The sequence below is a fragment of the Eretmochelys imbricata genome, chromosome 1 (genome assembly GCF_965152235.1).
Source record: "Eretmochelys imbricata isolate rEreImb1 chromosome 1, rEreImb1.hap1, whole genome shotgun sequence".
Classification (NCBI taxonomy): domain Eukaryota; kingdom Metazoa; phylum Chordata; order Testudines; family Cheloniidae; genus Eretmochelys; species Eretmochelys imbricata.
This window is the reverse complement of record NC_135572.1, coordinates 180,273,413-180,288,464: the sequence shown is the minus strand read 5'-3', so window position 1 is coordinate 180,288,464 and position 15,052 is coordinate 180,273,413. Positions and strand designations below refer to the sequence as shown.

Here is a 15,052-nt window from a genome sequence, read left to right as displayed (position 1 = left end):
GGGGGCAGGACATATTGGTTGATCCGGGCATCCTGAACCAATCATGGCCCTTTGCCTTACACAGGGCCTGTTGATTAGTAGTTCCAATGTAAGGGCCCACTTATTGGCCAGTGGCCTAAGAAGGCTGCATCCTATGTTTGCAGAATAAGCATGAGGTTGGGAAGATTGTCCACCTGCCAAACCATGGATGATGTCCGTTGTTTATAGTTGGTGGTTTTCTGTGATGCTGCAAGTTCTTATCAATTTGTTCTTTGAACTAATCGATCGTAGTTTCTTTTTATTTTTTTCTTCAACTAGGTAACAGTGAATTGCTACAAGTGCACAGGTATTTGTTGATGTGGCTTTGTCACAGTCTTTCTTAAATGGTCACAACACATATATATTCACCCACATCTTTAATATGTGTTTGCAAATGTTGTAATGGGTAGCTCCAAAAGAGTCAAATTCAAGTCAAATCAGGCTTTAAATGAAGGGAGGTGCTTCCCAGCATGGACCACTTGATGATGAAGCATTACTATGCCATGGGACATTAGTTAAACCCGCCAGTAAAGGATGCTTCCTCTAGTTCTTTGAGAGTAGAGTATTAGCCACTTCAGGTCTGAATCAAATGGCCAGCACTGGGATGACAAATGTCGTTTTGAAGTTTGGACTATAATTAGGAACCACTGGACTATTGTTTAATTTGTTTGGAGGAGGCTATCTACACTCTAGAAAACAATCTCAGACTCATTTCATTGTGTGAACACCCTACATACCATTTTCGCTATTAATATCACACCCCCCTGCTTAGTATAACCAGTAGAGCTCTGTTAGTATTTTTTTTTTGGGGGGGGGGCGGTTGGCTGGCAGTTTTAAAAATCAGAAAAAAATATTAATTTCAGGTTGACTGGAAAATAATATTTTTCAAAATTTCTAATGAACTAAAAAGCAAAAAAAAATGTTGTTTCAAATTAAATGTTTTTCAGGTTTCATTTAACCCAAAATACTACATTACATTTCAAATGTGAGTGTTTTGATTTTATTAAAAATAAAATTTAAGCACATTTCAAAATTAAGTCATTTGAAACTGAAAAATGGAAACATTTTGATTTTTTTGAAAATTTTTACACAATTTAGTGAAGCTGACATGAATTTGCAAAAGTGTTGCCAAATCTACCTTTTTCACCAAAAAAGATTTGGAATGATTTTTTGGTCCAGCTCTAGTAATCGGAGTAAAGCTTGAGAAGAAAATAATGGGTGATGTCTTTGGGACCTACACAAATATATTATGCCTCTACTTACTGTGTTGGCTGTCAATAAAAATTTACCCTCAAGTGCTTCCTAATTATGTTTCTATTGGTTATGCCAGAGGATAGATTCTATACAGGAGGTGTAATTGTTTTGTTGACTACAAAATACAAGATTTTTGGATTTGTCTTGAGACTAGACTTGTCAAAGCAGTTCCTGTCACTGATTAAATTCAACAAGTAACTTCAGAGAACCTCATGCTGTCCAGTGAAGTCAAAGGGAGTTATCTTGCTGTGCAAGGAGCACAGGATTACAGCCATTGTTTGTTGTATTTAACAAAATGTTGAAGTACAATATGAATGAAAATCACCAATAATGTTTCTTAAATTCTGGCATGTGTTTTTCTTCATAAAGATTTTACATGTTAATGTATTAAAATTATCTCTCTGTTTCAGTTTAGTCATTTTTTCCCAAATGATTTTATTCTTGGAAATTGAGATGCACATGGTGAAATTTGACCCTTTGATAACTGAAAGCACATATTGTACTGGATTATAAAGTATACTGCTAATATATCTTCAAAAGGAAATGTATTCTCAATTTACAGTGAGCCATGACTGTAAAGGACAGTGAAGAAAAATTGCTTTTTCAGCAAGAGATGAAGTCTTTAAATTTATAACTTTATGCAAGATTGCCAGGACCTGAGGCAAAACTGGAGTATGTATCTACTTTACAGCTGCAAAAATAATTACATGACCGCTATCTGTGAAGTAATCTTTAATGGATTACTTTTTGTTAGCTTTTCATTATGTAATGTTAGAGCCAAAATAATTCATAGCAAATGGAAAAAAATATTTTGATGTTTCTATGGCCTGGACCTTTGATGTCCTCCTAAGGTATTTTATTATGTGTTGGTTAATTTGTGAGAAGGTTTCAGTTTACAGAGAAGGTACTGCACTTGTAAAGCTGATCTAAGCCTAACAAATGTAGAAAATTACTCAAGTAATTTGCTTTTATTAGGCAAGTATTGGACTTCTTTGTTGCTTCAAAGGTGCTAAAAGCCATCCAAGGTGCTATGTAATAGGTTTTCATCTTAGATTTATGAGCTCCTCCAGACTTGAGAAGCACTTAAGGTTTGTCAAGATCATTTCACTTGATTTTTTTTTATTTTACAGCACATACGTTTAACTATCTCTTCACTTTATACTAGTGATATAGTCTTGGGAACTAAAAAAAGCCTCCATACTGAGATGCTTAGTACAGATCTTATATTACCTCTCAGAAAAGATATATTGGAATTGGAAAAGGTTCAGAAAAGGGCAACAAAAATTATTAGGGGTATGAGGAGAGATTAATAAGATTGGGATTTTTCATCTTGGAAAAGAGATGACTAAGGGGAAGGTATGATAGAGGTCTATATAATCATGACTACGGTGGAGAAAGTAAATAAAGAAGTGTTATTTACTCCTTCTCAAAACACAAGAACTAGGGGTCACCAAATGTATTTAATAGGCAGCAAGTTTAAAACAAACAAAAGGAAGTATTTCTTCACACAATGCACAGTCAACCTGTAGATCTCTTTGCCAGAGGCTGTTGTCAAGGCCAAGACTATAACAGGGTTCAAAAAAGAACTAGGTAAGTTCATGGGGGATAGGTCCATCAATAGCTATTACCCAGGATGGGCAGGGATGGTGCCCCTAGGCTCTGTTTGCCAGAAGCTCGGGAATGGGCTACAGGGGATGGATCATTTGATGGTTACCTGTTCTGTTCATTCCATCTGGGGCACCTGGCATTGGCCACTGTCGGAAGACAAGATACTGGGCTAGATGGGCCTTTTGATCTGACACAGTATGGCCGTTCTTATGTAATAGAACTTTGGTATAGCAAATTAACTCTTCTGCGTTTTCATACCTTGTTGTTAATAAGGGCTATAAGTTAGTTTTAATTTAAAAATTGTGTAACTTTTTGTTTCTTTTGCCTTATGGTCCTTTCTTTGGAGAGGTGGAAAAAAAAGCAGGTTCTAAAATGAAAAGTGACAGAGGTCCAGATTCACCTCCCATTAAAATAATGGCAAAAATTCTCATTGATTTCAGCAGTAACAATATCCAGCCTTAGTCCATTACACTGCACATCTAGTGTGTACAGAAGGTTTTGGGTTATGTAGGATTTTAAGAGTGAATGCTAAACAGCTTCCGAACTCCTGCTTGCCACATTCAACCCATCATACACTTCAGCTTTTACACCATGCTAATAGACATTTTGGTGCTTCCATAACCTAGTTCTGATTGGTGGAAATTCAAATAAAAATAATCAGGGTGTTATGAGGGGCAAAGAAGAGAAGAGGTGGCAGTAAAAGCAACTGAACTTACTGAAGGTTTACCATCATAAAAGTTGTTGGGAGTTGGAGAGGAGATAACGAGCTGCTCTAGAATATCAATCCTTGAATTGCGATTTTGGACAAATAAAAATGACCTGTTCTTCCCCTGAAAACAGATAGCTGTAACCTGGGTGAATTTTTATGTAGAAAAATTGTGACACTGTTTCTAAGTCCACAAAGAGAAAATATCTGTTTTAGCTGAACCTTATGGGAAAGGGTTCTATCGATTTAGGCCAAGTATGCTTTCTTGGTTCAGACTGACGAACACGGTAGTAATATCTCTTTGGAAATCCACTTTCTAGACTAGATAAGACTTTGACAACAGAACAGATTCAGCCAATAGATTTTATTGTTTTCTCCTTTAAACAAATTGTCAATCAAATCTGAAAAGCCAGCTAAAAACACTAGCCATTCTTTGCTTCTCCATCCCTGAGCATACTACGCAGAGGAGGAAAGCAGCTATGTGATCTGTCTTCCCATTTACCCTCACTCTACCGGATATAGTCATCATGGTCCACTCATTAAAAGCTCTGTGAAGCCTGAGAGTGCTCAAGAAAGCAATGTAACCAGAATGCCTTCCCCGTCAATTCTCTCCTCCATACACACACTAACACCAGAGTATAAAACATGATTAGTAAATGCTGCATGAAGTAGCATTAATTAATCCTATACTCTCTGTAAAGTCACTCAAGGTGTCACAGAGCCTAAGTCCTAGGTGGTAACCAATGGCAACATATCTGGGATTCATGGGTTTTGGTGCATGGATTTCTGCAGATCCTTCTTTGGGCTTGTCTACACTGCCCACAGTTCAGACTGTGGGAGAGTGAATAGCAGGGCATGCTAAAGTGCTGCATTATAACTTCCCTGTGTGGACACTCTGATCACAAACTAAAGAGGACTGTACATTAACACGAACTAGGAATCTTTTAGTTTGCACCCACAGCATCCACACACAGGAGTTACAGCACAGCACTTTGGTGCACACTACTGTTCACACACCTATGTTCTGAACTGCGGCGCATTGTAGACATAGCCTTGAGGTCCTGTCCTCTGTTGACACTAGATTACTTCAAATAGAGTGGAACAAATCCACTGTCACTGCCACAGAGTTCTTTGGTTTTAACGTGCTTTTGCATAACTTTGACTGTGGAAAGTATGCTGAAACTGTGTTAGTTGGAATGAGTTTTAAAAATGACTTCACCAAATATGGATATTCACCAGTATGGATAGGGCTTAAGGTAATGGGGAGAGCTGCCAGTGCAGAAAAAAACATCATTGGAGATATTTAAGTTTAGATTAGACCTAACACCTATCTATCATAGTTCAAGAAGAGTATTATTCACTGGAGAGCTCCTTGGTAGCCTAAATCATTGCATGATTTAATTGTTTACAGCCCTAACAAAAACAATGACTTGTTAAAGTGGCCATTAGAAGCCAAAGGCCTTTGCTGTCTAGTGTGCACTGATGTGTCAGTAATGACTTTTTTTGTCTTTACTCTTTCAGTATTACGAGATGACTTCAGACAGAACCCTTCGGATGTAATGGTAGCCGTGGGTGAACCTGCCGTGATGGAATGCCAACCCCCAAGAGGTCATCCAGAACCCACTATTTCATGGAAAAAAGATGGGTCCCCACTGGATGACAAAGATGAACGAATTACAGTGAGTGTAAAAACCTGACATTTGAGAATACTTATCCCCTTTCCATTCACATAATTCCTCAGTGAACAACACTTATCTACCCATTTTCAGTGTGCTGAGCTGCAGAACTTCAGCCCCTCTGCACTCCTGCCCCTCTGTTGCCTCTCCTAAATGTTGCATCTCATTTGCACAAAGCTGGAAATGTATTCTGTCTAACTTCAGACATACACTGTCTAACTGTGGGCTTTGCATGTCTATTTGTTGGAATGATCATGTGCAACACACTTCATCCCCCTGCTTGAGAGGAGAGCTGGCCAGAGAATGAAAATCCCTTCCTAAGAAAAATGTTGCATTTTTGAAAACAATTTTCATTCCGAACTGGGATTAAATGCCAAAACCAGAATATTTTTCATGAGAAAGGAACGTGCAAAGTGAGACTGACACGACTCTTCTAGTCTGGATGCCAGAGAAGTTAAGTTCCCCATCTCTCTGCTTCTGTGGGTGCCAGACTTGTGAGAAGGCTGGGAGGCTGAGTCTCTGCGTTCTGTACCACTCAGGCTGCCAGAGCTGAGAGGCTGGTGCCTAAGTGACCTCACCATGGTAGCTCACCCAGATACTTTCATCAGTTTCAGTCTCTGCAGGTGGACAGCCAGGGAGCTGCCATTTTGATTTGCTCAGTGGAAAATTGAAAATTTTCAACAAAACTCAAATTTTCCTGTAGAAAATTTCGGTTTTCAGAAAAAGATATTTTTGTCAAAAAAATCTTTCTAAAGGAAATGTCTGACCAGTTCCACTTGAGAATTATGTTGCAATCTGTAGCTTGTGAAAATAAAATTGATCACATTTTCCACTGTCACATAATCTTTCTCTCTTTTGATTACTATTGGTATCTAGGCTCCATAGTGTTTTCTTTCAAGCTAAGTAATACTTCAGTTGTAAAGGTGAACCATTAGTAGTGTAGGTGAACCATTTTTTAAATTCCTTTGAAATGTCTCTGCTATACTTCCCACAGCAGAGTTATGGAATGGATTAGAAAGTATAATAAGGCTTTTGGTACAAAATCATATTTCTTTAGGGAGATAATAGCTTATTCTGCTTTCTGGAGGTAAGCTCTCTTCTCATTAGAAGTGTTTTCATATGCCTGTGTAGGCTGAAGCTTGCAATGCATGGGTTATTCTCGAGTATGGTAAAAGCAAATCAGAAAGCTATCATTCTTTTAATTTTGACATGCAAAACCATAAACAATTGAGCCTAACTGGCTTTTACTAATGCTAATGCATAAAGAGTTCAAAAACCATTTATATGCTGCGAAGACATCACTCTGTATGGTTGGAAATAGCAACATCTAAAAATGTACTTATAAGATCATCTCTGCATTGTGTGAATTACTACTGTTAAGCTGATGTAAAAAAATGGAGATATGCTGTTTATACCTTAAACACCTGCTGAAATGAATGACTACTGTAGGAAATGAACACACAAAACCCCAGCAACTAAGGTTCAAAATGACTGCTCCTTTTTGAGATCTAAATTGTTTGTTTTTGTTTTTCTTCTGTATTTAGTACCATAGATATACAAACCATGAAACAGCTGTGTATGATGATGGATGTTTTTCAACCACATAACTATAAAATTAAAAATACTTTATAGAAACCTGGGCTAGATTCACAAAAGGACTTATATGTCTAACTGCCACTTTGTGCCTGAATCCCAGACTCAGGCCCCACTGGGATTCATAACCCACCCCCGGTCAGCTGCAGCCAAATCCTGTAGGTCCCTAAAATGTTTGCATTTAAAGATCCCTATGTTTCTGCCTCTGAGCCTGTGCATTGCTGCACCAGGCCAGGTTTCTGACACCTAAATCTCAAGAGTGAAAACCTAACTGGGGGAAGATAGGTATTCCTGTGCCTGATTCGTCTACGGTCCCAATCTGGTAAGTGTGTTCAGGCTTTGTCTACTGTAGATGAACCCCTGTAGATGAGCTTACACAAAATGGCGAGGGGTTGGGGGTGGAGGAGCCCTTGACACCTCCCATTGATTAGCTTAGGTGAGAAGCCACCTAGCATTCTGGCTTTAGTGCAGCGTTTCTCAAATGTGGCCACTGTGGCTGCATGCAGCCACCAGGGTATTTTTTCTTCAGCCACTACAGCCTCCTGGGTGGAGATGGAGATGTGGGTGGGGCAAAGCAGCAGACCCTCCTTGCAGCACCCAGCTGTTGCTCCTGGATGCCTTGGTGTTTGCTGGTACCGCCAGCAGGAGATCAGAGGCCTGCACCACACAGCCTCCTGGGGGCTCTGGGCAGCACCTCTGCAGTCACATGGGGCCAGTGTGTGTACTCAATGGGATTCAGGCTCTGGGCTCCAGCTCTGGGCTTCAGCCCAGGCCAGCGGAGCTCAGTTTTGAAAAAAATTCAGAGCAGCCACCAGCAAGGGTTGGTGGCCACACCCTGAGGCCACCAAAACAATTGTTCTGAGAACCCCTGCTTTAGTGAATCCCATTCTAAGGCACCTATCTCTCCCCAGTCATTGTATAGGGAGTCTAGGTACCTAACTAAGGCTTTGTGAATTGCGGTGATTTTCTAGGCACCTGAAAGTTAGGTGTGGCAACACTTACTGTCAGCACACCTAGGTTTCTTTGTGACTCTAGCCCCATGTTTATTAGTTGTTTCAAAAGAAATCCCCTTAACTTAAAATGTGTGTTTGCATTTCCTTGCAGTGTACAGTCTATTGAATTTAGGTAAGCAGAAGATTAAAGCAATATTAGGTATCTCTGTGAAATGCATTCTAAGTGTGTATTGTTTATTGCTACCATTCATTCTGTTGTAGGAATTTCGGTGTTGTTTAATGTGGTGCATTTTCTTGTTGCACTTTAGAAGTGCAGTTCACCCACCTGTGAGAACAAAGATACACCCAGAACAAAGGAAACATACATTAATTGGCAACACCATCTGTATATTTGATTATCTTAAATCTGTGCTTGTTGTGGATGAATAGCACCTAAGTTTGTTTTTGCTTTTTGATGATTATATACTGTGCCTATTTAACTAGCATTCTTCCATCACTCCACCTGACAGAATCATTTTGTATTTTCAGTTTGCTTTTTCTAAAAACAAACAAACAAGAAACGGGATTTGATGTAGGCCTAGGAATAAACTTGATTCAGATACTGCCTTGTGCTGAAATGCTCATTTTGTATTCAGAGGTATAAATTAATGTTGCTGAGATGGCAAACTCCACTGAATGAATTTACATCATATTTACCAGGCATTGTCTTAACCAGCACTATTAATAACACGGCATCTTTCTCATATAGGCAAGAAGTTGAAACTACATTATAATTCAGATTCCCATTTCTATACAGCTGTAAAGGAGTCTTGACAAAAAGGATAAATACACATTCAGTCATATGTCTTAGCAGCTTTGCAGTAACAATGGATATTTTCTTTCTTTTTTCGTGCTATTTTGGAGACAAAGGAGAATGGGACCAGGAACGGACAGCATGCTAAATGAGAGAAGTAAAAGATTTGGAAAACTTAATTTAGTGAGGTACATATAAACCAGAATTCCTTATGTAGCATTATTTCATCCAAGAATAGAGTCAGAAAGGATGAAACCATTAAGATGACTAAAATAATGGCAAAGGAATAGGTTTGAAAGCAACATCTGAACACACATTTGTCAGGTTTAATTGGCCGCTTCTTACCTGGCATCTTATATTTGTGCTTCCACACATGTTGGGTGAAGTCCTGGATCCACTGAAGTCAATGGCCAAACTTCCATTTCACCCATTAAAATTTCGCCCATTAAACTTTAGAAGATTGGGATTACCTGCCACTTTTAAACACAGTGAAATTGCAGGCACATGGAAGCCAAAGGGTAAAATAGGTGGATGTGTGTGTGTATAAAGCTTATTAACTTGAGAACTTACTGAAACGCTGATAGTAGTGGCTCCATAGTTAAGTTTATGTCAAATTTTTGATATTGACAAGACTTTCAGAATTTAATAGCTTAAATCTCTTGCCATTTTAGGAGAACTAGAAGTGGGAAATACTGTTGCAGCATCTGAATTTTTGAAGTCATGGTATGTGCTGATAAGTGATTAAGATATAAACAGTCAAAAAAAATCACACTTTTTTTGGTTTGTGGGTTGGTTCATGTCACCCAGATGGACTGCCTCCAGAGAAGTCTTGACCCATGAAACAATCCACTTATTAAATTCCTCCAGAATCTGAAGAATTCTTTCTCTTTAATAACAAGTGCCAGGCCTGGGCTGGTTAGTGTGAGACTTCACAGCCAGCAACTCATACGAGGTTTGTGGGCGATGAAAGGTGAATAAGGAACACAGGCAGTAGTTTGGCTCCTGAGACAGAATCGAAGGCAAAAGACTGAGACACCCTACAGCCCTGTAGTGCAGATTCTGTTGAGTTTGTATTTGCACGGCTTAATTTAAATCTAATTTTTGAAGAAAAACAAAACAAACAGTTAAACTAGATCCAGGTTAAGGTACAACTTCCTGTAGAGCACAATAAACAGAAAATATTCTTTTGTCCCGATAGAATTAAGGAAATTGATACATTCGTTATGTAACACAAGAAAAATTGATGTTAGTAACCTTTGCATAATTTTGTCCATTTGTGTGGTGAGTAAATAGGTATTACAGTGAAATAATAATACAAGTTTATCAAGTCATGAAGTATAGTAAATGGAGCAAATATGAAAAAGATAAGGGTAGACTGAGCTATCAATGATGAATTATAAAAACAGACATCCACATTGACCACAAATGTATTGGGCTCTGCAGTTTCTGGCTCAGGTCAGCCTCTGTGTAGGCTGATCACTGTACACGTTTTGTGTGTGTGTGTGAAAAATCACAGTCTAAACATTTTGCTTACTTTATAAAGAAATATGACCAAAAGCAATTGTCTGAGTATTAAAGCTAATCATGATTTCCCTCAAGTGTATTCTTTACTCAGTTGTCTAAAAGCATCTGCTTATAAATCTGGTTAATCCATGTTTGTGTCTTCTGAATTGCATGTCCAATGTGTGGGGCAAATACTGATCTTTAATTTGTTGCATCAAAAAATGTTTGTCATGGTGTCAGAGCAAAACTGGTGATGTTTTTCCCTATAAGGGATTTCTTGGAAATCAAAAATCCTTCCTGTATCATTGGAGAGCCTAACAGCTAAACTTAAATACAGCTAGGTAAATAGCTGTGGTTTCACTTTCTGAACACTTTTAAAATACAATTTCCTTTTCCAAAGTTTGTCTTCACAAACATTCCTTGTGATTTTAGGAGAAACTATGTAAGCACCAGGATTTGAACACACACAATCATCTTATGACTAAAATCCTCACCCGTGCCCTATCCCTTGGGTAGGGAAGTGCTGTATCCTTGTTTTACCAGTGGGGAGCCAAAGAACAGAGAAACTTAAGTGTAGGCATAGTTTCACTTCTATATTTGGGCGGGCAGCACCAGTGAGGCCAATGAGGCTGCATGTGTGGGGTGGGAGGAGGGGCAAATTCCATGCCTGCCTGAGACTTGCAATTTGGGGGACAATGCCTTTGCCCTCTCCCAGACTATGCCCAGGAGACTAAATGACTACCCAAGGTCACACAGAAAGTCTGTGGAAGAGTAGGCTTTTGAACCCAAGTCTCCTGAGTCCAAGGAAGTGCCTTCACCACTGGCCCATGTTTCTTTTTGCTAACAAAACAATTCAGTTTACATCAAAATAGAACATTTTTACTCTGAACTAAGAGTGTCCACACAGACTTGCACCAAAATAACTAAAACTGTGAATTACAAACTATTTTGGTCCCAGTTTCCTTACAGATGAGCTCTTTTACCCATTAGGTTGTTTTTTCTGTCAGTAGCAGTTCCTCCTTAATTTATTAAGCCAGACTAAAGCACAGTGAAGTAGGGGTGAGTCTTATTATCACTTTTTTTTCATATGGTAAAACGTATGCAGAGAGGTTACTTGGTTGTACAAGCCCCCAAACAGGTCTGTTTCAGATCCAGGATTAGAGGTCAAGATTTTCCAGCTTCCGTTCATTTCCCACAACCCCTAGCCCAAGCCTCAGAAACACCCCTTAATTGTTCACATGAAATAAGAACGTGGATGGTGGAAAAAAGAGGGAACACTGAACATAAAAAATGTAATATGAAGAATTCCTTTACATATGCATGAAAGGGGATGGTAATACGTTAAAATACCTTTGTAATTGATTTTTAAAAAGCAGAGCTCTTTTATTGAAATTTGGGTGCAATACTGTGAATCCAGTTTTTCCCCTTTCATATTAACTCTTGTCTATCATTTTTCCTGAATCATCCTCGTTTGAGTTTTTGAAAGAAAAACTTTGAGATCTTATTCATGTTTCTGTGTTCAAGATTCTCAGCTTTTAAGATCAAAGTTACAGGATGAATAATGCATACAAGGTTTCCATCCCCTTTGTGTGTGGCTGCCTTGTAACATAAACGTTTTTGAATGACAAACTCTTGTTTTAGATAAGTTGTAACTTGAATTCTCTATTGTTGTTTTTATCTGACCCTTCGATAGCATATCAGAGGGATGAAACATTCTGTATGCTTTGAAAAATATTATTTTTCCATAACTGAGTGATGAAATCCTGATAGTATGCAAAAATATGCTGCTGTGGAATGAATGATTCCATCAAAGCTACCATCCACTCAGAAACATTTTGTTTGTTTGCCACAGTGTTCGTGTTAATTAATTAGATTACTGGAAAAGAGCCCTATGAATAATGTTTTGAGACTATTCACAGCATCATTGCTTAAACAGGAACAAAAATATATGAAGTAGCTGGATCCTAAGGTGATCTTTGTCATAACAACAACAAGAAAACATTATGCATATCAGTAAAAATAGATCAGTTTCTAATGTAGGGATCGGGGGGAAGAAAAGGCAGAAATTACTCCCATCTTTATCCAGAGGAGCCTTTCCTTCAGAAGATAAATTGCAGTCAGGAAAGGGGCATCAAGGAGGAGGAAACAAATAGATGGAGTAGAGTTTGTCGTTGTCTGTTTTGGGAGTAATGCTTTTAACCTGTTAAGTGCTAGGTTTCTGATACTGAGTGTTCCCTTAAGCTAAGTTTCTAAAACACTATTAGGGTGCAATATTATATTTATGCTGTGTGTACATGTCTCCTTTCCTTCACTCTCTCCCCTGTCAGTTCTTTCTCCCCCTCCCTCCTATCTTTTTATTCATTTCTTTAGAAATTATTTTCAGGAAGTTCTATTATCTGTGTTATGCAGGAGGTGAGACTAGATGACAGTGGTTACTTGTGGCCTTGAAGTCTATGAATCTGTGAATCTATTAGCGCCCAGAAACGTGTATGTGGTTTAGGGACTAGCCCCCAGTCCGAAGAACTTGTATTTCAGTGGTCTGGTCCTGCAAATGCTTACTCACTGAATAATGAAAACATTCACATGCAGAAGTGCTTGTGGGTTTAAGTCCTAAGTACATTAACAAACAAAGGAATGGGGCCAAGGAAATCACAAGCAAGTATTTTATTTCATCTTAATTAATTAATTTATTTATTTAGAAGGGCTTAAAGGGCAGGCATCAGTTGCAGATATACAACCATTTCCTGTTCTCCTGGTGCCTGTCTTCTCTTCCCTGCCTCACTATTTCCTTGCATCCTTCCTCCTAAGTCCCCCTCACATATACTTCCTGAAATGGCTGGCCCCTCTCTCCTCTCCATATCTTCCTTCCTCTGCTGATCGATACTTTTATTGTCTGCTTTCCTTGAGGATCAATGTTAATGATTTACACTTCTTCTTACATTTTTAACATTGCTTCTGCTGAAAATATTACAAAGGTTATGTCTGTTAATTTGTCACCCAATATAGACGGTGGTGGATTAATGATTTTGCCACCCCTAGGCCCAGAAATAATTGCTGCCCCCCAGCTCACCTCCGCTCCGCCTCCACCTCCTCCCTTGAGCCGCCGCCGGGTCCTGCTTCTCCCCGCTCCCTGCCAGTGCTTGTGTGCGAAAAAGCTTCGCGAAGGAGGCAGGGAAGGGGGGGAACACAGCGCGCTCAGGAGAGGAGGCAGGGTTGGGGTGGGGATTTGAGGAAGGGGAACAACAGGGGCAGGAAGGGGCTGGAGAATGGGGGCAGGGAAGGGGTGGAGTTGGGGCAGGGCCGGGGGCGGAGGGCAAGAACCAGCACCGGGGGAAGCAGCCTCTGGCTGCTATTATAAATTTGCCACCCCTGCAAGTTTGCTGCCCTAGGCCTAGGCCTTGTCGGCCTAGGCATTAATATGCAGCTGAATGTAGAGGAATTTAAAGACTGGAAAATAGTTTGGGATCAAACAAATAACAGTGAAGGTAGAGGAGGATGTTTCAAATCCTGCTGCTACATCTTCCATAATGTTTCCAAGATCTGACATCATCTTTCTGTCCACAGTGCTAAAGCTCTAGTTGAGAGTCATCATTATCTCTCATTTTTTGCCATCAGTTTGGGCAATAACTACCTTAATGCTTGTGTGGTCTGATATTCATTTTCCTCTTCCTGTCTCCCCTTTCTTGTTACATCTTGTCTCAAATTAGACCTTAAGCTCCTCAGGGCAGAGTTGACTTTTCTTCCACATTTCTATAGTATTTACCTCAAGTAGACTCCAATCCTGATTTGAGCCTCTAGGTGCTACGTCAATGCAGCTAAAAATAATGGTTGGGATTTTCAAAGAAGCTAAAGGGAATTAGGGTTGAAAATCTGAGCCAATAATAATAATGTTCTCCCCCTGCTGGTTTGCCTTTTTAAATTTTCTCCTGATTCTTATGATCAACTTTCTTTGACAGTTTAGTGGAGGGAAGGTAACTTTCTTGCAGTACTTTGGCACATTTTTTAAACAGGTACATATCAGTCTTAGATATTATTTCTGAATCTTACTCAGTAGAAAGAATTGCCACCATATTTAAATGCTCCGTTGTTCACTTTGAGCTTAATCAACAGGTTGTTGCATAATTTCGGACATGATAATTTCGGGCGTGATACATCACGTTAAAGAAGCGTTCACTAGGCGATTAAACACCAGCAGAGAATAACCAAAAAACATGAGACATTTCATCACGGATCTCCAAGATGAAATATTGCCATGTACAACTAGATGAGGAGAGCCTCATGATGCAGGACAACGTGCATCAGCATGGAGAGTTCATGAACTATGTGAATTTCGGGGTATTCCCTGCAGATTTTTACTGAATCTGACAAGGTCTAATTTTTCATTTAAAACAAAATTGACCTCCTAGGAACTCTAGTTGCAAAGATATGCCTTAACAATGTGACTCATTGTTTTTCCTAGTCTGCATTCAGACAAATTGAAACTGCAGCTTTAGGAAAAGTGTGAATTTCCTCCATGTATCGTAATTCAATGTTACATGAGAAGGCCAATTATAACTACTTAGCAGCTAACATTGTTAACCAGTAAATCACTTATTCCATGTGGCTGGATTTGTGTGTCACTTCTTCATTTATGGTGAGTTGTATGTGTTCCGTAGGCTACAGGTTTTCAATATGTAGTGATTGCATATTCCTGTGATTTCTGGATGACTAAGATACTTTCTCTTTCTTAAAAAAAATAGATTGAATAGAAGTAGTGACTCTGTAGCTGCCATCTAAAGTGGGCTAGACGTTTGTATTGTGTAACATCCAGTATATTGCAGTTTTTTTTCCATATTACTGTATTTGGTCCAGCAGTAACAAAAGTAGTTTACCAAGGGTCATGGTGGATTCTCCATCACTGACATATTTTAAAGCAAGATTGAATATTTTCCCCTAAAATATACACGCT

General features: G+C 39.1%; 1 protein-coding gene across 1 annotated transcript in view; it reads left to right on the top strand.

Moving 5' to 3' along the window:
* The window catches only part of ROBO1 (roundabout guidance receptor 1), an 868,975-nt gene that overhangs the window by 709,461 nt on the left and 144,462 nt on the right, over positions 1 to 15,052 (top strand). The window contains exon 4 of the mRNA XM_077815450.1: positions 5,108 to 5,265. Coding sequence (XP_077671576.1) covers positions 5,108 to 5,265 — 158 coding nt within the window. The remainder of the gene's footprint in view (positions 1 to 5,107; positions 5,266 to 15,052) is intronic.